Source organism: Centroberyx gerrardi, chromosome 20, assembly GCF_048128805.1.
Source record: "Centroberyx gerrardi isolate f3 chromosome 20, fCenGer3.hap1.cur.20231027, whole genome shotgun sequence".
In the NCBI taxonomy this organism is placed as follows: Eukaryota; Metazoa; Chordata; class Actinopteri; order Beryciformes; family Berycidae; genus Centroberyx; species Centroberyx gerrardi.
Genome location: NC_136016.1, coordinates 19,563,684 through 19,591,565, shown reverse-complemented (window position 1 = coordinate 19,591,565; position 27,882 = coordinate 19,563,684). Strand labels below are relative to the sequence as shown.

At 45.7% G+C, this 27,882-nt stretch overlaps 1 protein-coding gene across 3 annotated transcripts in view; it reads right to left on the bottom strand.

Annotated features, from left to right (window-relative positions):
* Window positions 1–27,882, bottom strand: part of trrap (transformation/transcription domain-associated protein) — a 96,280-nt gene that overhangs the window by 58,456 nt on the left and 9,942 nt on the right. For 2 of the 3 annotated variants that reach the window (XM_071911835.2, XM_078290699.1), the window contains exons 15-38: window positions 27,776–27,873; window positions 27,286–27,480; window positions 26,937–27,128; window positions 26,652–26,817; window positions 26,207–26,463; window positions 25,496–25,696; window positions 22,006–22,157; window positions 19,165–19,364; window positions 18,676–18,893; window positions 17,880–18,077; window positions 17,365–17,625; window positions 16,999–17,160; window positions 16,244–16,340; window positions 15,709–15,830; window positions 13,186–13,356; window positions 12,826–12,894; window positions 10,886–11,005; window positions 9,709–9,828; window positions 9,219–9,383; window positions 8,851–9,032; window positions 7,736–7,934; window positions 4,212–4,340; window positions 2,534–2,800; window positions 1,650–1,856 (exon numbers count right to left, since the gene is read on the bottom strand). In XM_071911835.2, coding sequence (XP_071767936.1) covers window positions 1,650–1,856; window positions 2,534–2,800; window positions 4,212–4,340; window positions 7,736–7,934; window positions 8,851–9,032; window positions 9,219–9,383; window positions 9,709–9,828; window positions 10,886–11,005; window positions 12,826–12,894; window positions 13,186–13,356; window positions 15,709–15,830; window positions 16,244–16,340; window positions 16,999–17,160; window positions 17,365–17,625; window positions 17,880–18,077; window positions 18,676–18,893; window positions 19,165–19,364; window positions 22,006–22,157; window positions 25,496–25,696; window positions 26,207–26,463; window positions 26,652–26,817; window positions 26,937–27,128; window positions 27,286–27,480; window positions 27,776–27,873 — 4,148 coding nt within the window. The remainder of the gene's footprint in view (window positions 1–1,649; window positions 1,857–2,533; window positions 2,801–4,211; window positions 4,341–7,735; window positions 7,935–8,850; window positions 9,033–9,218; window positions 9,384–9,708; window positions 9,829–10,885; window positions 11,006–12,825; window positions 12,895–13,185; window positions 13,357–15,708; window positions 15,831–16,243; window positions 16,341–16,998; window positions 17,161–17,364; window positions 17,626–17,879; window positions 18,078–18,675; window positions 18,894–19,164; window positions 19,365–22,005; window positions 22,158–25,495; window positions 25,697–26,206; window positions 26,464–26,651; window positions 26,818–26,936; window positions 27,129–27,285; window positions 27,481–27,775; window positions 27,874–27,882) is intronic. The other variant, XM_078290698.1, reaches the window with a different exon arrangement.

Genomic DNA, 27,882 nt, shown 5'->3' with positions numbered 1-27,882 from the left:
ACACTGTCGATGCCTTGCTCTAGATTCTGGGGGAATAACACATGCTAAGTTGAACGCAATCACTTTGAGACACGGAGTCAGAAGAGGCAAAGTCTGTGAAGTCGCACTCCTACTAAGTCTCAAGGACATGATGACACACACTTAGCCCCGAGCACTCGCACTCTCAAGCGTCACACTCAAGAGTCACTTAGCCTCATCGCAAACCGAACAGGGACTCTGAAACACACACACACACACACACACACACACAGAGACAAAAGAGCAAGAGACGAGATGTCTATCTGAGGGCTGTCGCTGTCGCCAGTGTCAAAGAATATTAAAGCTTTTCACTTTGAGGGTAATTATAGTCGATAGAGCAGGACTTCAAAGCCCCTTAAGGACAGAGTGGCTAAGCCCTGTCCATCACGTATGCACACAGACAAACACACACACGGTCTCTCTTTTTCTCTATCGCACACACACACACACATACACACACATACACAAAGTCTCTCTCATCTGCCTGTCATTATCTACTCCCCAGTGTAATTATGCTGATGTGATTACATTAGATTAGTCATCTGGCCCAGTGAGAGCAGCCTGTCAGTGAGATATAGAGGGGAGCTGAGGAAAACGTCAGTCTTCTGTTAGGAGACTGTCGCTCCCCGACTGGCGGGGCGGCGAACATCAGCTGAAGGAGCAGAGAGGGCAGAGACGGTCTTTGATGTTCAAGGATGAAGGCCAACAAACAAAACATCTTGGGCCATAAAGGCCCAAGATGCTTTGCTGGTGTTGACTTGTGCGCACCAGAGTCGCCCTTTGACCCTGCTGATCGCTAGTGTGACGACTGGACAAATACAACAAGGGTCGGAAATTCCCTTGCCGATTTTTTGTCCACTGAAATTATCTGGATCATTTTCTTGCACTAGGCTACATTTTAAACTGCCAGTCAAATGAGGAAGCACACACACAGGGACAAAAAATATGGCATAAGTTGATTTAAAATGTATTTAGAGCCAGCACAGAAGATAGACTGAACACAGCCAACATTTCCACACAGCCTTCCTCAGGGTGTGCTGGTTTTGTCCCACTTGACTGTCTTGTGCTACTGCTTCCTATTGGGAACGCATTTTGACCGGATACCCTTCCATCAGTTTTTACCTTACCTCCAAAGACGTGTTTGGGACACTTCATTCAAACTCTGGAGCGTTAACTCCTTCGGTTCGTTTTGGGCAGGCGAGAACAATGCCATCCGAACACGAGTGGCTATAAATAACCGTATTGAGACCCCTGAAAATATAGGTCTCGATTCTCTTCCAAGTGAACTGTGGTGTGGTTCGAGGAATGAGAATCAAATCAAACGAACAAAATACAAGGTTTTATGGGTATTTTTTATGGGTATTTTACCGTAGCCTTGTCTGATGCTCATATTCAGCTATTTCTTCATGTGTTCTTAATTTGGATGAACACCAGAGAAGGTAAATTACGGCAAAGAGCATCCATCATGATTAGCTACAGTTACAGGAATTCCACCCGGCATGGACAAATCAATAAAAGTAATGACGATGGGTTGATAGGAGGAAGTACGCCATTGCCCAACCCTAGTTTGTTTGTGTGTGTGTGTGTGTGTGTGTGTGGGTGTGTGTGTGTGTTCTCCCATGGCTCCTCACCCTGAAGTGCTGCACGATGAGATGCAGTATGTGGACCAGCTGCGGAACAGTGTGGCCCTCCTCCACGATGATTTTGCGGGTCCAGTGGGTCAACATCTGGTGGCCGTCCTCCATGCGGGCGGGCACGGCCGGGGTCAGGATGGCCATGGCCTGCCGCACGATGGCACGAGCCTCCATCGTGTGGGCCTTCAGCAGGCTGTGGAAGACCTGTACAAAGCAGACACACATCCCATCTGATTCGCTCACAGCTCATTTGATGCTGAAATTTCAATGACTAGTTGACAATTTCTAGCAATTCATCCACGGACCTTTTCCCGTACTCTCAATCCTTACTATACTTTTCTTCTGACCCCTTCAATCGCTTTATATCCCTTCTTAGCTCTCCCTTCTCATATTCCATATCCAGTGGAACATGAGAAGGAATACAACCATGTGCTACCACACTCCCGCTCACATACACACACCTTCCCACTCCCTACCACATGCTCAATTCCCATATGGCATCATTTTCTCCATCAGCGCTACTTAAATATATTTTAGTTCCTTTCTAATTGTACGCAGCTCGTTATCGTTTTCCACCACGTAGTCCCCTGTTGTCATTTCAATTCAGTTGTGTCTTTGCTTGTCATCTTGATGTTTTGCATGTTCTGTTTGTTTTTAGGCAGATTGGGTTTACTAGCCCCTTGGGTTCATTTTTTTTTTTTAATCTCTCCTGCACAAATTTGCCATGTTTCTTCCTCTGTGTTTTCTCGACACTGTATTTTATTACTGTTTTGTAGCACTTCACTTATATCTTTTATCACTGGGCAAATTAATAAACTCGACTAAAGGAATTTTCCTCCTCCTGTTTTCCTTTGAGCCTCCTTTCTCATCCTCCTCCCCACCTGCAGGACGATCTTCTTGTGGATGGCGAACTTGGCGATGATGTGGGCCAGAAGCAGGTGTCCGCTGTACTTGCAGGCGGGATCCACGCAGGCTTTGGGCAACAGGCAGGGCCAGGCAAAGGTCATGAGGCGCCGCAGCTTGCTGTTGCGCGACTTGTTGTTGTCGTGGATGTGGTGGGGGGCGTGCTCCACCAGCAGGGTGGAGAACTGCAGCAGGTAGATCCGCAAGGAGTCCAGCAGGTCGGCCTGCTTCTCTGGGTCCAGCACCTTGGGGAGGGATGGGAGAGATGAGGGGGGAAAGTCGGTGTTTGGGGTTAAAGGGACAATACCACATAGCGACAAATGACCATATCTGCAGGGATTGGTAGGGTTGTTGATCAGTACCAGTGACTGAACCATTTCGTTGCCAAGTGCTGAGATTTTTCACTTTAAAAACTCACTTTCTGGTCGGTACTCTGTTTTGGAGCAAAAACTCCCTGCTCAATGGAGGATGGTGCTAAGAGCGAGCAACCAACTTCACAAGACATTTTGTCCTCAAGCCAAAGAAAACAAATGCCAAAGCAGTATTTTTATGACAGTATTTTGCATTTTGATATATTACCTCTTCACTAGATGTTTCTGTTAGATCTCTGCTCTAATTAACTAGCTTACGCACCGTGCTGTGAAAGTGTGACTTAATTGTTTGTGTCAGGAACAGGCCATCGTCCCTCAAGGGGCTGAGAGGGGAGGGAGGCTGAGCCAGAGAGCTGTCTATGTTGCTGCAATTCATACTGGTCGCCGATCGAGGTCAACAGAAGTCACAGACCACTTAATGCACATTTAAATGAATAAGAAAAGAGAAATGGATTCTATAAAAGAAAGATGCTTTACCGTTTGCCTGAATTATGTTTCTTTGAAAAGATATGGCAAATCTGAGTCATGCTTGCAGCCCAAAATTCCATGTGAATGACAACCCGGCACAACCCAATCCGCTTTCACACGCATTGAAAACCTCTTACAAAAAGACAGCTCCCCATTCAAAACACCAAATCACCATTTGAATTCCCTGGAGAGCAGACGCAGAGAGGAGAAGACACAGAGCGAGGGAGGGGAGCGAGGAAATGAGTTTTAACCAGCGCAGAGAGGAGCCATTAGCAGCCATTAGCACTGGTGTTAGTCAGTGATGAGATCTGCCACAGCACAAACAAACACACTGACCTTTAGCATGGTCACACCGTGACATTTACACCAGGCATTATAGTCGGGTCTGATGAATGAAACGCGTGATGGGAGGAGAGGACAGTGGGATGAGAGGAGGGAGCGAGAGAGAGAGAGAGAGAGAAAGACGGATGGAGGAGATGAGAGGAGAGGATGGGAAAAGGAAGTAGAGCAAGATGGAACGATAGCAATGAAGTGATAAAGTAATGAGTGGAGGTCATGAGACGAGAGGGATCAGACTGAGTGGGATGTAGTTGATGAAGGGAGAGAGAATGGAAAGATGCTGGACTGATAAGACATTATGAGAGGAAATGCAGCAGGTAATGAAATCAGAGCGATGGAGAGACAAAGCCTTTGACTAATGAAGAAAGGAAGGAGGGGGAGAAAGGAGGGGGCTGCATGTGAAAACAAACTGATGAGAGGGGAAACCAGTGTGTGTGGTTAGGAGAGTGTGTGTGTGTGTGTGTGTGTGTGTGTGTACCTTAGTGATGAAGACACTGGTGATGCTCTCGGGATTGTCTCCTTCAGGGTTGGGCGGTCCAAGCAGCTGCTCTCCTTCGCCCTTCTCAAAGCTGTACAGGAAGGCCGGGTTCAGGATGTGCTGCAGCACCTGAGAACCAGGAAGGACACAAGTTACACTCTCTGTACTGAAAGCTTCGTAACACCTGAGAACCAGGAGGAACACATGCTACAATGTCTTAACTGGTAAGAAATACGAAAAACCTTGAGAATCAGAAAGGATGCTCAGAAGCAGGAAAGACACAGGTTAGAGTTATGAAGCAGAAATCTACATAACACCTGAGACTCTGAAGGGACACAGCTCCTTCACAGGTTAAAAAATTACAGCAAAAAAACTTTGCAACACATCAGAGAGGAAAGTAAAAAAGCTCTGATTGAGAATGAAGAAAGTATTTGAGCACGGCAATGACAAATACGACCTGTGACACTGCTAATGAATGGGATGAAATGAAAATGAATGGCAAAAGAGAACATTTTATACTCTGAAATGATGCTCAATAACCATAAAACACTCTATTAATTAAGACATAAACCTAGATAACAAAAAAATCCAAAGGGATACAGAGGCGTTACGATATCTGGGGCAAGACTTAAAATGCTATTTAATAACACCCTGAAACCGGCAGGGAACGTTACCAGGGAGCTTTGAATGAAGACAAAGGCTTGATTAGCCAGTGAAAAGCAGAATAACCCCCACCACAATACAGCTAACGACTGCATTTATTAGAGAAGCTGCTATCTCCTAATGAACCCCCCCATTCAATCCATCATGGGGGAGGACAGGGCATCGCTCAGCGGAGAACGAGCTGTGGCAGCATATGTTCCGGCTCCTCCATTAGCACATTATTCACACACGTTCTGCACAATGCACACGCATGCTTGATAGACACACACACACACATGCACAAACTGAGGAAACACACATACATATACACACACACACCCACCCACACCAAATAAAGACACAAAGAAAATGCATGAAGCGCCAGTCTCTTCTTCAGTCTCATCTATTCCTATTAATTCTGAGCCTCTCTGATATCAATCACTGGAAGACCGCCGCACATTTCTATAATGCCATTAGATGATTAGTGTGTTCCTGCAGCTTGCTTGTGTGTGTGTGTGTGTGTGTGTGTGTGCGCAACACCGCCAGGCTAGTAGCCCAGATCTCGTTCTGCAGGTGTCTCTTAATTATCTTGGATCCCATTCCTATACCCCTAAACAAATAACTCTGTGTGTGTGTGTGTGTGTGTGTGTGTGTGTGTGTGTTGCAGTGCCGCTAGCATTACTCTCCAGCCACCTTAGGAGGCAGAGTGTGGTGTGTGTGGCCCAGAATAAGTATTACACTCACACACACACACACACATACAGCTGTTGGTTCATGCAAGAAAACACTTTTGCTTGCAGGTTTGGATTTGACGTGGAATTTCAATCTACTTTATTTTTGTTCACACTGACAGGAGAGGCACATAACGGGTGTAGCTACTAACAAAAACAACATCTATTTGTTGTTTGAACCGAACACTGTAGTTTGATTTCAATCTTCTCCGGGGAAATGATACCAGCACAGCGCGTAGATACATTTTGATGTTGCTGAAATTTCTGCTTGCCGTCTACCTGTCTCTACTCTCACGTCGAGCACAAGCAAAAAAAGAAAAGAAGAATACTAGCTGAATGTGAAACAGGCACGCTGTGGCTCATAAATTTTATAGACTTGTTTGTTTGCTTGTCTGCTTGGAATTTACTCTGTAGTTCCATGAATAGTCAAATGCTTTTGTGAACAAAAACGCAGCACAAAAGCAGTTTTCTGAGAGGATTGTTTGGATAAAACAAGAGAAGCAATACAAGAACAGCGTGAAGTCAGGCTGCACCATCACAGACAATTCATTGCCGCTGTCGCACACTCTCTCTCTCTCTCTCTCACACACTCCTCTCCTCTCCGTCTCTGGTTTAAACTGAAATATTCTCTCAGACCCCTGTGATGCCCACATACACACACAAACACACTAAGACACACACACACACTTCCCCGTGGTTTCCAGGAAAATGCTTAAGTCAATTATTTAAATGTCAGTGGAAGTAACACACACACACCCCCACACTCTCTCGCTCACTCATACAGCAATAAACACAAACATATATTAACACTGAAAAACACATCCGCTCACACACACACAGACAGACACACAGCTAGCATCTGCTGCACACCAGAGGAGGACAATTAAGGGGAAAACAACAATATGAGCAGAATTCAGTGGGGGGGGGGCTGTGGCTCTGCGAGCTAAGAGACTATACTCTGCTCTGCTAAAAATTCAAACGCAGCGTTTCAGCCGGGAGAGACGCAGCATAATGAGTTGGCTGAATACGCTGCCTTCCTCTTCCTCTGGGTTCATTTCTTACTTTGTCTGTTTGTTTTTCTCGGTCCATATGCCACTGAAGCAATGCAAACCCTAACATGAGCGAAAAGGGCAGAGCCGAGTGAGCGGCATCATAAACACCAGTCAGCGTTTGTCCTTGTATTTGGGGTCCAAGTGCACGTGCCAGCATCTTGGTCAGAGTGTGTGTGTGTGTGTGTGTGTGTGTGTGTGTGAGATTGTGCATGTGTGTGTTCTTGCCACACGGCCAGTCTCAGGCTGTGCCAGGCCAGGCCTTCCCCACTGACCCGTTTGTACTTAACAGCAGTGCTGTCGCTCCTCTGTGCCAGGTTGTGTGCCCGTTACAGCTGTGCAGTGTGTGTGTATGTGTGCGTGTGTGTGTGTGTGTGTGTGTGTGTGTGTGTGCGTGCGTGAGCTTAATTAAAAAGCAACACGACTGATTGTAATGCTTGCAGCAGCAGGTCAGGCAGAGAGGACAGAGGCATTCATCTGTGAGCCTCTAAGGGTCCAGAACCAGGGAAAATGACCTCCCTGACTCTATCAAAGAACTTCTGGTACAAAACACACCAACCATAAAAGTCACACAGATTAGGTCCCTAAATGGCTGCATTTCCCACACTGAAGACCGACGTATGCGAGGAACTACAGCAGAGCAAGTAAGCTGTGTTGATGGTCCCAGAATGTATGTAACATGGTTTATAACGCATGGCTTGGCCAATTGATTCCTAAGTTGAACCCCCCCCCCCCCCCAGTTTAACCATTTCAATTGGATCCTTTTCAAATGTCAGCTCAGATAAGAGTGTGTGTATTCAACTGTCATGCCAAGGTCACACGGTGCTGGAGAGAGGAGGGCTGGTGGTCTGAGCCAGGCTGAGGGACAGTGCTGAACACCTGCCACCAGGCAAACATGGGTAAATGTTGGCTGTGTGGTTGGGAGTCCCGTCTAGTCTAACAGCCACTTTGGCAGGTAACCAACCATCGTTTGAAGGTCCAATTCAATTCTAAAAGCTGGCTGGTAAAACTGTGAAACTGGCTGGGGAATTTCGGGATTTTCCAGCCCCCTGTGGCATGCAGACATAAGTTAGTTCCCTGCCCTGATTGCCTCTGAGCATACCTTCGCTTTGAGCTCGTCGTTGAAGTGTGGGTCATTGAACTCGACGAAGCGGAAGAAGAGGGCCCGTTTGTGGGCGATGGTGTAGTTCCTGGGGATCTCCTCCTCCATGTACTCCTTCAGGAAGGTCATGTTGCACAGGAAGCGGCCCGTGAACGCCCGCAGCAGCTGGAACAGGAGCTCGATCTCCGAGTAGTTGCGCCTGGAGGGCAGACAGCGGGGTCAAGCTCAGTGCGGAGTTCAGTGCGCAGGTAGGAAGGCAGTTGTCCAACTGTCGGCAACACCGACTTCGTACAGCGGGGAGAACTTTAACTACCATAACTTTCAAATAACCTTTAGATAATAATGTGAACTCTGACTATTCATCCAATTCACAAAGTTCTTTTTAAACCTTTAATTGAGGGAAGTGTGAAATGTATGATCTCACACTGTTGGCTGGAGAGGTTGGGGGTTAAGTGCAGGGTCTGAAATTAACACCCAGTAAGTGCCAAATACCAGTAGAAATTGTCTTTGGTGGATAAATCGACAAGTGTGTTAACACTTTTTAGGTGTTCAGGTGAAGGTGTATGCATGATTGGAGTAAGTGAAACTACACTGACTTTAAAAACTCCACCTATTAGCACTAAAGTGATATGGTAGTGTTGTTGTAACTAGGACAACCACTGATCAAATTAAAGCAAAACAATGGGTCTGTATCAAAGAGACTGTTAATTGGCTGCTATTACAGTGGCTCTACACAAACTTCTGTTTCTCCATTACCTGGATAGTTAGCTCCATACTGTTAACTGAAACATAACGTTCCAGATCCACTGTATAATTGAGTGAGTTTTAAATTAAAAGTCTTAATCTGTCTTAATTGAATGTTTCACACAGTACCTTTCTAGTTTATCAGCCCTTGGCAGACGAGTCAAAAGGTTAATTTCAGACACTGGTTAAGTGCCTTGCTCAAGGGCATCTCCACAGGAGTTGCTGAGGAAGAGGAGAGCGTTTCTCATTCACTCCCTAACCCAGATTTCCCCTGTCAATCCTGGATTCCAACCGGCCACTTTCCAGAAGCCCACTTTGCCTAACCTCCAGGCTACTGTCGTCCCCATTGCAACTTGAATAAGTGTACTCACTTGCAGTAGCTGAGCAGGCAGAAGGCCAGCAGCTTGGGCTCCTTCCAGTTGGTGGCGGCCATGTTGTCTTTGCGATGTCTCTCCTGGAAGGCCTCACTGACCCAGACTCGCCTCAGCTGGCTGACCAGGGAGTGCTGCCCTGCCAGCCAGCCCTCATCATTCTTCACTATGATGCTGATGATCTGAGCACAGGGGATGAAGAAAGAAAAACAGACGGAGACTAAATTATGGAAGGAGTTTACTGGAGTTTAACAGTATTCACATTAGGAAATAGTACCACCGCCACCAAAATGGGGTTGTTTCATAAATGCATAAATTTGACCCATGTAGACAATGTATACCTTGAGATGTAATGAAGATATGTTTACCTTGATAGCTTGAAACTGCAGGTCCAGTCTGGCTGTGGTGGTGGAAGGCGATCCGGGACGGACGGTTGCCGCAGTACCAGCAGGAACCAGCAGGGGGACGAAGCGGTTGGGGTTAGAGGCCAACACGTCCCTTAGAGGCTTGGCATCTTTGTGCTTCAGGAAACTCTGTATATGAACACATACAATACCGTGTGCATTAGACAAAATGAGGCGAGACGGGAGAAAGCCATGTTCACTGTTTTGGATCGCTGTGGTGTTACGTATTATTAAAAAAAATCTAATCAAACGACACAGAATACTAAGAATTTGTACTGGGAGTGATCCATCTCCATTTGGTGTTAACGGGACCAGTGAGCCTCGAAACACGAAATATATCCCTGATTATGGCCTATTACTAAGGCAGTAAAAAAAATTTAAATGCTGTTTCAACGCCAAATGTGTCTGCGAGAAGACTGCGGGGATTGCGTCTTTAGAGCTCCCCGTGTCTGACCATGAACATGCGGCTCCACTGGGGGTCGTTCAGCGTGGCTTCCATCATGAACAGCTCCACCGTCTGAGATGGGTGGCGCGTCAGGAACTTGATCAAAGGCTCCCTGAACGGACTGCCGGCCTGATGGAGGAGGAGTAGCGTGGAAGGAGAAGGGAGACGGCAGAGGAAAACAGGTGAGAAAAGAGGCAGAAAGGAGGGAAGATGGGAGTGATTTCTTGAAAGCAAATCGAGATTCTATCACTTCCTTGTGAAGCTCTGAGTGGAGCGGCGGAGTTTAATGTCTCATACACACTAATCAGATTAGATCAAACTGGATTAGGAGGCTTATCCCAGGTCAAGGAAATTTATATCAGAAGGATTTGCTGTAAACTCATAACGTAAAGCCTACATCACCTATAAAACTCTAAAAAAGGTAAAGGAAATAAATCTCCTTCAAGCTAGTGCACCCTTTAAAGTATGACTCAGACCATTTTCAACTCGAAGTCCATTTTCCCATCTGTTTCTATCATACGAATCAAATCTGACCAAAAACTCATCAACTGCTTCACTATAGAGCTACTCCTGTCTTCCTTGCCAGGGTGTGCAGCTCTCCAATACAGTCCAGTGTCAATATGGTGAAAGGCATGTTTTGTGTGCTTTTGGGTTTGATTTCTGAAGTGTCCATTTTGGTCAGAATCTATTGGTGTGATGGAAAAAGATGGGAAAATAGAGTCAGACTGAAAAAGGCCAGAGTTATACTTTAAGGCAGGAACATATTGTAATATCGTAAAATGAGTAGGGATCGGACGATATATCGATATTCAATATACCGCAATACAAAATGTGACAATACGTAGTACATGGGACAGAAAAATTAATCGTGACATTAGCTCTATTTTATTCTGCTGTAGTAATCACAAATGAGACGGCTTGCACATCACAATTTCACAAGCTCTCCATTGAAATTATATTATTTGCACTTTGTAATGAGATTTTTAAATTGTTGTTTACATTCTTAGCAAGCCAATGCCTTTGCTAGAAAGATTTGTGGCTCAGAAATAATCGTATCGTGAGATAAGTGTATCGTCCCATCCCTAAAAGTGAGAGAGCTTCATCTACAAAACTACCCCAAACTCGACTCCTAGACTGGACGAGCCCATTCAAATAGTCAGTCGTAAGAGTGGAGTTTGGTTCCTACCTCTATGAGCATGGCCCTCTCCGTCTTCATGACCACCTCCAGCAGAGGTTTGACCAGAGTCTGAGGTGCTGCTGGGATCAGGTGGAAAAGGTTGATGATGGCAGAACAGATCTTCATTTCCTAGAGAGAGAGAGAGAGAGAGAGAGAGAGAGACAGAGAGAGGAGGGAAGAGAAGGACGCATGAAAGTCTGGGAAAGACGATGGTACTAGACATGGACATAATTTCTGACAGACAGTCTCGACGGACAGCCACTGCGGAAAGACAAGGATGGATCTTAGTCGTGTTAAACTAGTGAAAATGCAATCAGAGCCGCATTAGGGGTAGATAAGTTTCTGGAAGAAAAGTACGTGGCATCACACTGGAATGAGTTCTTGGAGGGGTGGGGGGAGTTTGGGGGGGATTGGACACTTTATAACAGTCAAAATGTGAGGTTAGAGCGAGGCTGAAGACGACAGTAAGGTTTCTGAAAGACGACCACAGACACACGGACACAGAAATACAGGGCAAGTCCACCATCACCACTACCACGACATCGGCTCGACTAAAGTTTCAATCACTGACAGAGGAGTCACCAACAGAGGGCGCAACACCGGGCCACATCTCACCTCAACGCCCTCCAACGCAGGCTGTGCCGGAACGGGAGACAATGATCAGAGAGTCAGCAGAGCAGTGTGTGTGTGAGTGTGCATGTTTTTGTGTGTGTGTGTGTGTGTGTGTGTGTGTTCCATATGGAAGGTGAGCAGATGAGACAGGGTGATAACAATGAAATGAATGGGCAGACAGCCACGGCCTTTAAGCGTGACCTCTGGAACAACTTTTCTCCGAACTGGGTGAATAACAGGGCGGAGGGGCATATCAGAAGGTTAGTCGGGCAACAGAAAATCCATGGCATTTGGAGAGAAAAACACTCTTTCAATGTCATGACAGATTTCAGGTCATTCACTCAATACTCTTCAGCACTACAGACACTGACATTTTGCTTGCGTCAAACCTTTTAGGTGAAAGTCAAATTAATATAACCTACCCCCGTTTTCTTTTTTTTTCCCTTTGTTCCTTTCTACCATCTCCTTTCTCCTCCTCTCTCCCTTAACCTTCCTCTAGCCTCTCCGTGTCTCCCTCCATCCTCCCCGGCCCTGCTCCATCTCGCTCTCTTTCCGGTTTTTGTCTTTATCGAGCTTGGCTAGTTGACCCCGTGACCCCGGCCTTATTGTCACTGCCAGCCTTGCTGTCAACAGGCACAAAGACTAGGAGTGGAGGCGGGGGGGGGGGGGGACACGGGGGCCAATTTGCATCTAATTACGCTCACCGTTTTGAGATGGAGAACGATGAACTAAAAAAAAAAAGAAAAAAGAAAAGAGAGAACAGAGGGAAAAAAATGGGTGCTATTTCTGTGAGGGAGAGGCAGCGGCTTTTTCCCCCTCTTTCTCTCTCACCTTTTCTTTGCCTTTACAAGGTTATCTGTCGGGGAGATAATGAGGAGACGCAGCGCTGGGCCCACCACCGCCTGCCTGGCGCCTAATTAATCATTGATTGTAATATGGCCACTCACGACTCATCTGGGAGGAGGCCACACTGAGGAGGTGTTGACTGTGTGCGACTATGGCTTTGTGTGTGTAAGGGGAATTTCTCTGCCCCTTCAGTGTGTGTGCCGTTTGGCTGGAGCAGGACAGATCAACTGAACAAAAAAAAAAAAAAAAAAAAAAAAGGTGCCAGGAGACAGCTGTATTGACCTGTTCCTACAGGCCATGTCTGCTTCTGTATTGCATTCGCTCAGGCTTTCAACTGAGGTATTGAACTGAGGTTGATGAAAGTAACAAGACACCTCTACATGGTATGAATGATGAAAGCTTCACATTTATATCAAATTTCACAGCGCTGAAAGGTGTGAGTGTGTGTGTATGTGTGTGTGTGTGTGTGTGTCTGATGTGTCTATACTCACGCTGCCATCGCTGCGCTGGCCTCCCTTGTGGGTTATTACAACCACCTCCATCCACTTCCTCAGGTGTTGCTGAGAGAGACAGAGTCAGAGAGACAAGATTGAGACTATGTGTGTGTGTTTGTGAGAGAGTGAGAGTGTATGTGTAGTGAGTATGTGTGTTACTATATGGCTTAATGGGTAGATCATGGCATCAACACTGCCAAAGTTAGGTGACTAACTTTGACTGCCATGAAGACACCCATGATAAAAATGCATGTTGTGCTGCCAGACGCTTTGGATAAAAGGCATAAAAAATGACCAAATGACAAATGTTATGAGATGAGAGAGGAGGAGGGGGAGACAGAACGATGTGTTTCTCACCATCATCTGGTCACAGAACTTGTCGTTGAAGGAGTTGGGGAAGAGGCGCGTGACGGAGGTCAGGCGGTTCACCACGTTGAGCGTCAGGCTGCGGTAGTCGCCCAGCATCATCAACAGGGGGCGCATGTGAGTGTGGATCTGGTCCACTTCAATGGTGGCGCCTTCCAGGAACTAAAATACAGGAATTGGACGCATAAATTACAATACTAAGACGTTTCTTTGAAATTGTTATAATACTCATACTCAATATCATTAGAATTCTTAAAGACACAATCTAAAACTGACCATCTAAACACAGTATTCTTGAAGGGTTTGACTTGTAGATGGAAAATAAGCTTTCACAAAAAACTGCTCCGATATTGCCATACCTTACTAATTAAGCTGTTAAGAAACAGCTTCAAAACACTGTTGGTAATGTGACCAATGAAGCGTCACACATAATTTTTTTAGCTGCTGCATAGTGTCCACCTTGTGTCAGACAATAACGTTCAATGCCCATAATAGGAAGACAACGGTTCAGCAGGGGGCGCCATACTGCATACTACAGATTGGCCCTGTAAACCAAAAATGTCTCAAAAGGTTTGAAAGATGTTGATGATATACTGTACCATAATGATAGAAATACATTCTACTAAAATTGTAAAGTATCACACTATGCCATCTTTTTTTAATAGGCAACATTTTCACGGATCTAACAAGCAACATAACCTTGACCTGCATTATGTAAAAACTCCCAAAATCCCATGCCAAGTTCAGGCTTCGGAAACAAACTCACTCAGCATTCAAAAACTAGAAATATGCAGGGCTGGGTTTTTTTTCCCAAGGCCTAAAATTGAATCACTCTAATTCCCCTTCCACAAATCATCTTCCGCCTGCATTAGACCTGGCCTTGTCGGGCCTCCCAGCCCTGTGAAGAGCTCACTACCCCTTGTGTCTCCATTAAGGAACTAAGGCCACTCAAATGAGGGCATGGCCAGCCGTAAACAAGCACACATGCCAACGCCAAACAGTGACGACGCACACCCACATTCTCACACAGACGGGAGGGGATGATGCATGGCAGCCACATTCATTTTCCTCTCAGCGCTGAGAACAAACACTCCATCCTGTATCGATCGGCCCGTGGCAACGCTCATTAGTGCTAGCAGGGCAGAGATGAAAGGATGGGGAGAGCAGAGAATGGCTAGGCAGGGGGAAAAAAAATGGGAGGATAGTGAAAAGGAGTGACGGTGGTAAAGAAAGAAAATGAAGGACACAGAGAGAAATGGAGGGGAAAAGGGACAAAGAGGTTGGGGTGGATGGATAGAGGCAAAGGAGGTATGGATAGTTTGACAAATAGAGGCAGGGCTGTTTCAGAGGAGCGTGTGATAAAGCAGTGGGAGGTCTGTATGAAGATAACTGGGTGGGGGAGATCGCATGAGGGAGAGATTAACAAAGGACTTCTAAAATGGCAAATGACGGGAGGGATATAGAGAAGGGACTGAGGAGATGAAAGGGAGGAAGAGCGAGAAGGAAAACAAGAGGGTACAGCACCAAAGATAGAGAGAAAACTATGACGGCAGGTGAGGGATGATTAACATTTAAAGACCCATGTTGGTGACTTTCAAATCAGTTTGTACTGTTGGCAAATGAATTCCTTAAAATCAATTCACATCTTTGCCTTCATTTTCACCAAAAAAATACTGGTTTCATTCACCCACATTTTCACTTTACCTGGCGCCTGCCTTGATATCTGGGTGTGTAACCTTTCCGTTCACAACAGAGCTTTGACCGACATGTTGACGGCCAAGCACACACTGGAGGTAACCACTTGTAAACAATGTTGGACAGATGCTAGCATATAGAGACACTAGTATACGAACGCTGACATTTCCTGTGAATAAAAAGCAGCGGCTTCTTGCAGATAGTTACTTATTTACGTCGATTTAAGGAATGGCATCTGGTGACAACTAGCAAAACTTTGGCAAACCTGAACTCTTGAGTGTTGAGTCAAATTCAAAATGCAGTCCACTGCATAGGGATGCTGAATCTAAACAGAGCAGTCTGATTCTTGCCAATGAAATAGCCAAGCTCACCGAAAATCTTCCTCTTGGGCTTTGTGCAGGTTGACACGCTGATAGTATACAACAATGACTATCTGCCATGTCTGATAAGTGATTTTGGCAGTACCAAAAATGATTACCTTTCAAAAACAACTATCCAGTTTGCAACCAAAACAGACAATAACACTCCCGCAAAGAGAAGGACGATGATGCGTTTGTGGGGACTAGGAGAGGTGGGACAAAAAACGCAATGATATGAACTGTAATTCTCGACATAAAATACACTTTCACACAATTCAAAACCAATTATGAAACCACAAGGAGCAAGCTGCAATTTTGGCCATACAACAGCCCAAACAAGCAGAAAGCTTTACCGCATTTTTATAATGGAATGGGCCTATAAGACAAGAAGGAGAAGGTTGGGAGAAGAAAGGCTTGGGGCAGAAGCAGCAGAAATAAGGATGAAAAGTACCGCACTGACCTTCCTCATGCAGGCCTCTCCTGCTTCCTGCAGCTCACTGTTGGTGGAGTTGAGGGCTTTGAACAGCGCAGCGATGATCTTCTCTCTGGACTGGGGCAAGTAGTTACAGGCTGCCAGGGCATCTAACCAGGAGACAGAACATAATTTAAGAAATTCTTCCTGACAAGTCGGAGACAAGGAATGATAAAAATCTATGAAACAATACCAGAAAAAGAGGTCAGATGATAGAAATACTGAAATGTTAGTAAATTAGTTAATTCACACAGAGGTAAAACAAAGACATGAAGTGATAAAATGATCATGACAGTGTCTGCTATCATGAGAATAGTTTTAAGACAGTTAAATGTAATCAAAACCCGCCATATTCGTGTTCCCCATAGATGGTGTTACGGACCATTCGGTTTGCGTTTTTAGGCATTTAGCTGAGGCTCTCATCCACAATGACTTGCAGTGAGCACAAAAGCAGAGTAAGCATCAATTCATAGCATGCCAATATTACAATGAACCAATATCAGGTCTCGTGTAGCCAACTCACTGAGGGCAGCGATGCGGAGGGGAACCAGGGAGGGAAGGCTTTTGTAACAGGGCAGCTTCATCAGAGCAGCATCCTCTGCCTCACACAGGTTCAGCAACTGGAGAGGAGAACAATACAGGTCAGAGGTCAAGAAAGCCAAAATGTCTTACAGCATTTACTGATTAAGTACTGGAGTCAGTGTACAATTTTGAGGGGGGGGAAGCACACAGTCGTCTCAAAATAGAAGGCACTGCCACAGTGACACTGTAGAGGATTCATTTGATTCTATTTTCGGTGACACACTGCTTGATTCCTTCTTCTTTTCCTCTCTCTGTGTTTTTATCACTAGTACAAATGCACTGAATCTAAACTAAATCTAAACCTAAGATGCCTGTGTGCCACATGCATAGCAATGTACAGTATGTTGTCATTTAAACGCAAAACAAACATCTAACTCATCTAAAAGCAGGTTTACAAAGTGTTTTACAAAAAGGCATAAAAACAAGAATAGATCAAATTTAAGATGAAAATAAAACACATTCAATAAACAATAGGTTAAAAGAAAAATAAATAGGTAATGCGACAAAATGCTGTGGGCAGTATAATATATAAACAACTGTAATTGCAAATGTAATTGTGTTTTGGAGGTGCAGGCTAGAAAATAAGGCCAAACAATGAATTTTCGTTACATTTACATTGTTCTAGTTGTTAGGAGCAATTTTCCAGCTGTGGGGGCCCTGCAGCTAAATAAACGTTAAGGAATAGCTCCAAACTACCTCTGTGTAGAAGACCTTGTGCTCCATGACGTTGAGGTCCATGGTGAAGAGGCGGGGCTGCAGGGTGGTGCAGAAGGTGTTGCCCTCCATCAGACCGATCTGGGCGTTGGCCGGCTGGTGACGCAGCAGGTGCTTCTTGGGGGGAACCATGTCCTGCAAAACCTGGAGAGAACGAAGACGGGTGACAAATATAACCTCATATGTATTATTTTACCACACCTTTTCCAACAGTCAATACCCTGACTGCTTTCAACTACAGCAGACATTCAAAATGAAATTAAATGTTTCAGTATTGCCAAAGTCTATAAAAGTAAAAGTAAAAGTAATTGTGCGGCCCTATCAGGTCTCAACAGTCCTCAGCCCCACCTCTTTGTGTGGCTCCATGATTACGGTGACACTCTTGCCGGTGACCTGGGCCAGGACCTGCAGGGAGTGCATGGCCTGCTTCCTGACGGTGGAGTTGGGGGAGGTCACCTCTCGGACCAGGTCGTGCGTGACCATGTGGAAGGATTTGTCCTGGGCGGCCAGCAGCTCCTCGGTCTTTTCCTCATCTTTCAGAGGTGTGGCGCAGCGCACCAGCAGCTGCTCCAGCGTGGTCTTAGCCATGGCCACCGCTCCGTTAGACACCTATGTGAAAATCAATAAGACAGGTAGTACCATGTCATAGCAGTGAGAGTGCAGCGGTACGACAACAAAACGGACGAGTTGTTTCACTACACCTGCTGCAACCCTTTGTAAAACACAGAGGGAGGACAAAAAACAAATGGGAGCAGGCAGACCTTGAATCGATGCACTAAATAACAACGGCATCAACTAAAGGGAGTGAATATTACTCCTACTCCTTCTCCTGGATTATTTACATGATACTGATGTCCCCTCACCTCTCCTGTGAGATCCATCATGACAAAGAGCAGCGCCTTGAGGAAGGTGAGCTGGTTCTGCAGCACCCAGATCAGAGGCAGCCTCTCCATCAGGAACTTGATGGACACCACGCCGCCCAGCTTGGCGTACCAGGCCTGCTCATAGCAGCAGGCGCACAGACGCTCCACAATGTAGGAGAACAAGGGCAGCTGGCACGCCTGGAGGTGGAGAGGAGAGGCCAGGATGATTAATTGGTTCCCATTTGAAAAATTATTAAAAAATAATACAACTAAAGCAAACACATAGAAAAATAGACAATAAAACCACCAATGAAAACTTTTGAATTTGGCATTAAAGGTGTATTTTTTTCACAGAGAAAAGGAAAACAATTTAAAAGTTTCATTCCAAATCTAAATATCCATTTTGAAAACCGAATTACTACCTCATGCTGAATATTTCCAAAATGCAGATGTTTGCTTTCTCTGTTTACTTACAATTTAGTAATTCTTAGTAAGTAATGGGTTCAATAACCTTAGACAGATAATAACTTTAATATGTCCATGCAAGCAAGTCCATGCGAGTAGCTGCCCCATTTTTCAAATGGTCGATCTCTCATTTGGTCGGAATGCAACTGTTCAATTTAATACTAAAGTAATCATAAGATAGACAGTGAAAGCTTTCCTAAATGATCTTAATGGCCAGCGCACATCACCACAATTACACAAGAACTGATGAGAGATGAGATGAGGATTACAACGTCAACGTGTTATTACATCCACTTATAACTGAACCCCCCCCGCCCCCCAGGCCACTGACCCTCTCCTTGGAGCCCAGGATGATGCTGGCCACGTCGAAGATCACGGCCAGGGCCACCTCTCCGATCTTACACAGCTCCTTCTCCTCGTAGGCCATGCAGATAGCGATAGCATCAATCAGAACCAGCGGGTCCATTCCCTTGGAGCCGTTCTCCTCACTGTGGAACATGGCTGTGCTGGGCTGGCTGCCCAACTGGTAGCACGGCAGCAGGAACGGCCCTGGGAGGGAGGACAGAAAGAGACACAGGAGAAAGGAAAAATAATTATGTTTAATATGAATTAAGTGTGAGAGGTGAGAACTACAGCTGTGTGTAATACAGGCAATTTTTTACGTTTTGTTTTGAAAATGCCTTGCTTTGTGCAACATTAAAAACCAAGCACTTAAATGCTTGTGAGTTTCTTGCACAACTGGGAAAAAGAGAGTCAGTGCCAGGGCGAAACAGAAAGCTAATATTAGATGTGGAAAGGCCAGAGAGCACCAGTCCCTCACCACACTGCTGGGCCACAGCCACCATGGTGTAATGGCGGATCAGGCTGGCTACAAAGGGCAGCGCGCTGGGCCTCAGGTCTTTTATCACCGCAGACATGAATGCCCCTGTCAGGGCCTGTTCAAAAGTCCTGCGGGCAGGCGTGTCCTGCGCCTTGTAGCGGTGAGAGATGATGACATTGGGGATCCACTTCTCAGTGAAGCTGATGGGGACAAACACAAACAACAAAACAATAAATTGGATGATAAAAATTGCCTGACAACATTTTATGGCATTGATACAGTTATAATCAGGAACCCTAAACATCACCCATTAAAAAGGCATGCAAAATTTTACTTTTTTAAAATATTTTTTAAATTAACACATTTTATCAGCACTTCACTGGACTGGCAGTCTATAAAAACACCCATGACTGCCGAGTCTCTCCTTCTGCCTCCTCTGCCTGTGTTCGTTGTGTTCGGGACGTTTCTGGGTGGTAACCTTTTTCTGTCAATCAGTGCCTGTATTAACTGTATTAGTGTAGGTGTGGCTACCTAACACCGCATTTCTTCAAAATAGTGTAGCGTACGGCGTGTAGCATACGGCGAGTAGCGTACGGCGTGTAGCGTACGGCGAAAAAAAGGAAAGTAAAGCAAAAGGAGCTGCAGACAGAGCTCAACTTTGACTTGGCTTTTCCACGCTGGCGAGAATTAAAATAACAGAAGGGGATTTAGAGTGATTCAGAGTTTGCCTTTCTGTTGGACAGGTAAGGTAAACAAATGGCTAGTTAGCTAATGTTTTCTAGTTAGCCCCTGTGTCAAATTATCAACTGATCCCTGTGGAGGAGTGTCCTTCGCACTGGTGGTGGGAGGGTGCAGGGAGGCGGTGGCAATTTGAATGGACACACAGAGGCAAAACAACATGTAGCATGGGGGACATCCTGCATAATATGCCTTTAATTGCTTTTGGTGAGCCTATTCCCTCTGCAGACAGACAATGGACAGTGATCTGTCTTTTGAAACACATTTAAAACCCTGGCAATCGGCCACCCTCCTTCCCCATTCCACCCCCTCCCTCCACACACTATTTGTGCATCTCTCTCTCTCTCGTTCCTTCTATCTCTCTGTCCCTCTGCCTCCCTCTCCGTCCCCCTCTTCGTATTTTTGTTATTTACTGCGGCTGATGGCAACTGGGCCATGGTGTGATTGAGCAGCTGTTTTCTCCATGCTTGAGCTTGTGTTTTATAATGCCACACGCCAGGGGCAGACCTGATGGATCGCTTCATTTCATTATCGCCATTTAAAAGACTGCACTTTGGAAGAGGAGGAGGAGGAGGTGGTGGAGGAGGTGGAGGAGGAGGATGAGGAGGAGGGGGGCTAGGAGGAGAGGGCGGTGGGGGGGGCGATGGTTGACAGAATGCCAGATCAATTGCCCTTCACTCATTCAGGGGCCTGCTACTCCAATGCAGCTCCATTCTGCCTGCTTGGCATTTGGTGATATTAAGAAACGCTCAAGACTTTTTTTTTTTTTTTTACTGAAAGGCTCTTTTCACAGTGACCGAACGCCAAGACAAAGAGAGATGGTGGGAGGAGGAGAGAGAGATGGAGGGAGGGAGGAAGGGAGGAGGAGAGAGGGAGGGAGCGAGAAGGAGGGAGGAGGAGAGAGGGAAAGGAGAGAAAAAGTCTGTTGAGGGAGAGGGGACGTCATGAATCAAGACATCTGACAAGAGCAGGCGGCAGGCGCAGCCCCCCCGATCATAACTGACACACTTCATTATCTCCGCAGAAATGTGCGCACGCGTGTGTGTGTTTGTGTGTGTGCGTGCGTTGGTGTGTACCGACAGGAGGGTGGAAGGGGCATGGAGCAGTGTAAACAGACAGGGGAAAGTCAATTAGCCCCTGCCCGGGGATCAATGATGGTAATGTGACTAACCCACCCGACCCCCCCCCCCCCCCAGCACCCCCCAACACCACCCCCACCCCCTGTTTGTCTGTTCATGTGTCTGTTTCAGCCTCGCAGTGAAGCCTGAGAGGGTGGGAGACTGCGAGTGTGTAATTAGCCGCTCCCACCCTTGAGACGGAGTTGATGAGGCAGCGGGTGGTGGGGAGAGTATGGAAGACGTGATGCGAGACACTGAGCGCCTGGCATGTCGGCGGGTGCTGTGGTTGGCGGGGTGGGGGGGGGGGGGGGGTGGGGGGGGGGGGGGGGGGGGTTGGCGGGGTAGTGGGACGACATACACAGATGAGGTGAGGTGGGGTGGGGGGAGATGGCAGGTAGAAAGAGAGAGGGAGAGGGGAGCAGTGGAGGTCATGGGTGGGTGGGTGGTGGTCCAGTAGGAGGGGGGAGACTGATGGAAGATCTAACTGTGTGTTCAGTCAAGCTCGAGGGTGTGAGTCATAATTTGAGCAGTTCATGTCACCGATGTTTTGTATGCGAGTGTTTATTAGTGGTGTGCAGTGTAGCAATGCTGGTGCAGCATCATGGTCCTTTTATTTACAAAAAAAGGTTTTGTTCTAGAGAACGAATTTTATACTGAATAACCAATTCCCCTGTCAAACTATGTCATATAATGAATGTGTGTAAATATAATGCATCAATGTACTGAAACCAACTGATTTATATGAGAAAATCAGTTCTAGAAAGGATTTTATGTTTGTTAATCTGTGCATGTCACTCTTGGCAGGTTGGTTAATTGTAGTAGCTCTGACCCAATTAAAAAATACATTTGATTGTTTTTTTCTGTGACATAAAATCTATCACATTGATTTTCTACTATTTGAGCATTGCATTTCAAATATTTTGTGAGGTTAATCACATTTTTCAACAATATTTGAGTCATAATCCAAATTTATGTGTCTCCTTACTTGGGATGAGACAGAAGCTGGTAGAGAGCGTGCTTGTTGTCGTCCAGACTGGTCATGGCCACCAGGAAACACTTGATGACCTCCCAGGCCTGTCGCCTGTAGTACGGCTCCGTGTTGGCGCTCTTCAGGCAGTCCAGCGCCGTCTCTATCGCCTTGAGAGGAATGGAAACACAAATATGTAACTAACATTTAGCCAGTACTTCAAAATCACACATGATTCTATCCTTAAAAACATTATTAGCTGCAAAGGTCTTAAGATGACTCACAGTTTTAATAGTAAGCCATAATGTGCTGTACTTTCTGTCATGCAAACAATCATTTTGTAAAGTGTCAATATTTTCTAATGGAGGATATCTAATTTTGGAATAAAACTCTTCAGATGCAACAGTGTAGCCTGCAGCTCACAAAACACACACAAAGCAAAATCTATCCCAACATAAGGGGATCTTGCTGTCCATTAGATATGCAAATACATAAAACTGCCTGAGGCCACCTCTTAGCCCCTCTTCCCAAAATGATAACACAATCTGTCGCCTCTTTCAGCTATAGGATAGCATACCAAGAAAGCCAGGTCCCTCTATAGCCTGATGCTGAGCAGAGAGCAGCTTTAACATCTATGTGCGCCTGCTGAGTGCTGCACCAAGATAAGCTTCAGAGGGACTTTTAGAAGAAAATGAGGCATGATTATAGCTAAAATTATGATAATAATGACAATAATCTTGCTAGATATTGTGATCCCGACTATTCACAATAATGAATATTGATCAGTTGAGGAACATATTTTTTTTGCACTTTGAATCTGACTTCATATCTTCACCATTTTCAAATACAGCTTGAACTCTTTGTGAAATGAAATGTTTCAATATTGCGATATGCCAATATTCTATCAACACTATCAATGTGGAGGCTAAAATCGCAATATACGTGTATATACGATTAATTTGCAGCCTTAAGAGGAAGGCACACTGAGCTCCATCTGGCCAAGCAAAGGCCATTATGATTGCCAGATTATGGGCTGACAAGCCACGGCAGCCAGGCACTTAAAAAGGGAGAAAATGAACTAATTAACGCCACTCAGAACAGAAGGGAGAAGATGAGGAGGAGGCAAGAGCAGGACGAGGAAGAGAGGAGATGAGGCCACTGCATAATTGAATTGTAGACCTGTCAGGATATTAAAAGGACTGGGCCTCTGACAAGTACTCAGTAAATCTAACAGGACCTACTTAGACATAAAATCGAAGGGTAAAGAGAAAAGATTTTGAATGCAAACTGCTGAGAAAATGCAGCTTTCTGCTTCCGCCCTTTGAAGAGCAGTGTATTACTGGAAAATATTTCTAAAGGTGGTCAGTATGAATAGAGTTAAAAAGAAACTGGAAAGAGTTGGAAAGGCAGATGAAAGGCAAAAAGGTGCAGAAACGTGAGGGGGCAAGAAAATTCATCTCAGATTTGTGTAGCTTGATTCCCATGTGAGTGAGTTTTTAACCGCCGCACTGCCTTGAAGAGAGGCAATTTATTCTAATCAGTGTCATTTGATCTCCCTCTCTCTCCACATCACTGCAGTTTAAGCTGCCCCCGCCCCACCGCACCATCTACCTGTATGGCTGCATTACCAAGAGCCTGCCAGTCTGCCTTCACCCATTAAGTCCAGTGCTAGCCCTGACATAGGCACACCTCTCCCTCTCTGTCTCTCTCTCTCTCTCTCTCACACACACACACACACACACACACACACACACAAATCCCTTAGATGAGGCCTTTCTGTAACAACAGTCATTTCTCAAACAACCTTTCAAAAGGGGAAATTTATGACCTGGACCCTATTTTACCCCCCATTTTCCATCACACCGATGATTCTGGCAAAAATCTTGCCAATTCACACTATAAAGCCACTTAGGTCTTGCTTGTTAGGGTGCACAATTCGCCAATATCTAGGCCGCAACAAAACTGTATGAGAAAGGCAAGACGAGACTTGGGCCCATTTTCATTTGCATCTTTTTACCAACACGTACCCATTACAGAGTGAGCAATCAATGTGTTGAAAAAGATTTTTGCGTTGGGTGCTTTCAGGGTTTGTTTTTAGAGAGACATTGGCCATTATCCATTGCCCCTATAGGACTGTAGGACACGGCCAAAACTGATGAAAAACTGGTGAAAATGAGATGACATCTTTTTTCATTATAATACTGGTGTGCTGCTTTTTTCACTTTGAACTCTGGTCATTCAAATCCAGCACCCAGCTACAAAGTAGCCTTTCGCGAGGAATCACACCTGTACCCATTCTATTCACTATAGCACTGTACTGGAGAACCAGACACCCAGGCAAGCAAGTAGTTCTATAGAGAAGCAATTGACAAGATTTTTGCTGGAAAAAGATGGGAAAATAGAGTCCAGGTCGAAAAGGGACGGAGTTCTGTTTTCAAACGGAGGGGGTGAGAATATTTGGAGGACAGGGGAAGATAAAGATTTTGAAAAACTCCAATCCTAAACATATCCTTATGTGAATCTCCTTCCATTCTTGTGCATAAGCAGAGAACAAGTTTGAATTCTATTTCCCAAAGTCAAAACTAATGAAGGGCAAAATGGAGCTTAACGCACACTCAATGCACCTGTGTCCTATGCAACACAGGCACAGTGAGAGTGTATGAGGCTTCTATAAGTTGTAATGTTATTTAAGGTGACAGAAGGAAGCGAGAGGGGACAGGTGTACGACAAGCTAATGACATTAAGCCACATTCAGTTTGACATGAAGGGAGGAAATGTCAAAAGTTGGAGGCATGCTGTAAGTGGCATCCATCTTGGAGTGCAAACACAATTGCAAAAATGACAGTGGTAAGCGTGTGTGTGTGTGTAGCTGCAGGTTGAGGGGGTGTGTTTGTATGCATCTAACTGCAGTTACCGTGTGTGTGTGAATGCCTGAGTGTGTGTGTGTTTGTGTGTGTGTTGCCTGCGTCCATGTTGATGGCAAACACACAGATGGAGAGCCAGAAAAGAAGGAGCAGCCATTAGTGAGAGTAAATAATGCCATCATGGCGGCCCGCACTAGATTGATGATTACTGACTGCGGATGAGGAGGAGGAACAGGAGATGAATTTAATTACCTGAGGAACACACCGTCTCCTCACAAGCCATCTTCTCACACACTAACACACACACACACACACACACACACAAACCCATGACAAGGATATATTGCCCTCTCTAGGGAACAATAACGAGGGAATATCTAGCTCTTTTCTGTTCGATTCTTTCTTTCCTGCTCAAATTGAAATACAAAGGTAAAAGGGGATGGATAAAGGGTGTTCAAGCTGTGTTACAGAGTGATGTCATCCCAAAACTTTCCTCTTCAGAGCTCTGCAACTGACTGAATAAAATGGAGGACGCCGATTATGAGTTCACCGTTTCAGATGCATCTATACTAAACTTTTTCCAAACAGCTACTTCAACAGCAAGTCAAAGGCAAAAAAACTAAGCCACAACTAACTGGTCCTACCTTCTCCATGGGTAGCTGTATGGACGCCTTGCAGTCGGTGAATTCGGCCTTGATGCTGGGCCCCTGGACCTCGGTCACCACGTACTGCAGCCTCTGGGACTCCTTCAGCATCTTCCTGTTGCTGCCACCGAACTTCCCCAGGACCCGGTAGGCCACATGGGAGATGGTCTCCGCTGGGTTACGCAGGGTACGCCACAAGGCCTGGAGCACAGAGGAGAGATCAGATAATTAGTTTGAGTGTTGGAGGGAAGAAAGAGCAGCAGGCCATGAAGCGGCTTAAGTTAGAAGAACAGCTGATCATTGTCAAAACTGCGATGACCGATTACAATCATTACTGCTACACAGGGTGGGAAATTAGCAACAGCCACCAGCCAAAAAAGTTGGGCAGTGGCTGGTAAGTTGCTCTAGGCTGCTAGCCACTTTGGTAGATAAGCAGTCATTATTTATATTCATTTCTATTAATTTGGCTGGCAAAACAGTCAAAGTGGTTGTTAATTATGGGCTAGAGGATTAAAAATTTGTGTTCCGCCTAGGGATGGGCGATATATCGTATAATATCGATATCGTGATATGAGACTGTATATCATCTCATACAATTACAATGATTTCTGTGTTGTTGATTTTTTTAAGCTGTTCAGTAAAATTTGCATTGGATTGCCAGGTGACCGATCATAATGATGAGAACTGTAAAACGAGCAGCCCCCCCCTTACCTGCATGAGCTCAGCCCTGACAGGCTGGATGTGGTCGTAGAGGAAGTCCGGCTGCAGGTTGTCCACACACAGCTCCAGGGTGCGAAGGCCCTGGCTGACCAGGGTCTGGGAGCCGTTGAGGGCGGACACCAGCGGGTCCATCAGCATGGGCAGGTAGGGCAGCAGGGAGCTCAGACGCACCGGCACTGTCAGACACAGCTCCACAAACAGGTCCTTCATGTGCTGCTTGTGAAGGCCACTCTGCAGCATGTTCAGACCTAGTGGGGAGAGGAAGGGAGATTGGACAAAAAGAGGTAAGAGTGAAGCTGAGCTGAAGTTCAAACAATTACAGAGGGGCACTGCTGAGGGGATTGGGATGTGATAGAGTTGTACACGTTCTCACACAGCTTGTCAAATACAACTCATCTCACCTCTTTCTAAATCAAAGAGAAGTGTGAGGTCTTACCTTGCAGCAGGTTGGGTAAGAGGGGCAGGAACTCCTGGTAGAGCAGGTCATGGCTGCCTCCACCGATGGAGCGGAAGAGAGCCCGGAGAAGCAGGAAGTAGTTGTAGGGCTCCTTAGCTGATTGGGCCAGCTCCATGGAGCTGTTCACTATCTTATGGAGGTGGGGCTGGGGAAACAGGGAGAGGAATATTACTAAAAAGGTAGTGAAAAAGGTAAAGAAAAAAATATTGCCTTGCAAAAAAAAAGTTAACACCCAGATATCCGTCTTATAACTTGCAGATTTACCTTGAGCATCTGCTCATTCTCAGCAGCGAACAGTGACACCGATCCGAAGACCAGTTTGAAGAGCTTGAGGTAGAGGTTCGAGAGCTCGACATTGGAGCCCATCTCCGGCAGCCTCTCTAGAAGATACTCCACCAGGATGGTGGCAAACAGAGCGGACGTCGACAGGTTGGCCAGGAAAGAGTTAGCCACAATCTGGGACACGGAGAACCAGAAATGGAATTTGAGCACAGCTAATTAAGGCTGAAGACATCGTATGCACTTAATTGTTATTTAATGACTTGCATCATTCAAATATGTGAGAAAAATGTGTAGCAATTTTCTTGTTGCTTGTATGTGGGCTAGCATGTACCTGCAGTGCGTAGTTCTTGGAGATCCGCTCCACCATGTAGGGTACGGTTGTCTGGAAGATCTCTTTGAAGGTGAGGGGGTTCATCATGGTGAAGACCCCGGCAAAGTGCTCCAGAACCTCCTTCTCCTCCTTCATGCGCACTGTCTGGCAGTTAGCCACCCTGATGTACGTCTGTTGGTTATTGGCAACCTGTACCTAGCCAGGAGGGGGATGGGGCGCTGTTACACCGGGCTGTTACTGGATCTAAACCCATTCCGTTTATCAGAGACACATCTTGCTGACACATGCTTATCTGTTAGGGCTTTTCATTTGAGTCACCTGCACAAATTTCTATTTTTATTTCTGTGTTTTATCATTGTGCTTCATAATTTCACTTCTCACTGCACAAATAAATAAAACTAATTATTTGAAAAATCAACAAGTCCAAAGCGAGCCGATTTCTGTTAGAGAAAGCCCCTGATGGTTTAGTGTAGCTCTTTGCTGGCCGTACCTGGTAGATGTCCAAGGCCTGCATGGCGTATTTTACTAGCTTGATGTAGATTTGCGTCTCCTTGGGCTGGAGCTGCTTGTTAGGAATGAACTGCGCCTCTGAAAACA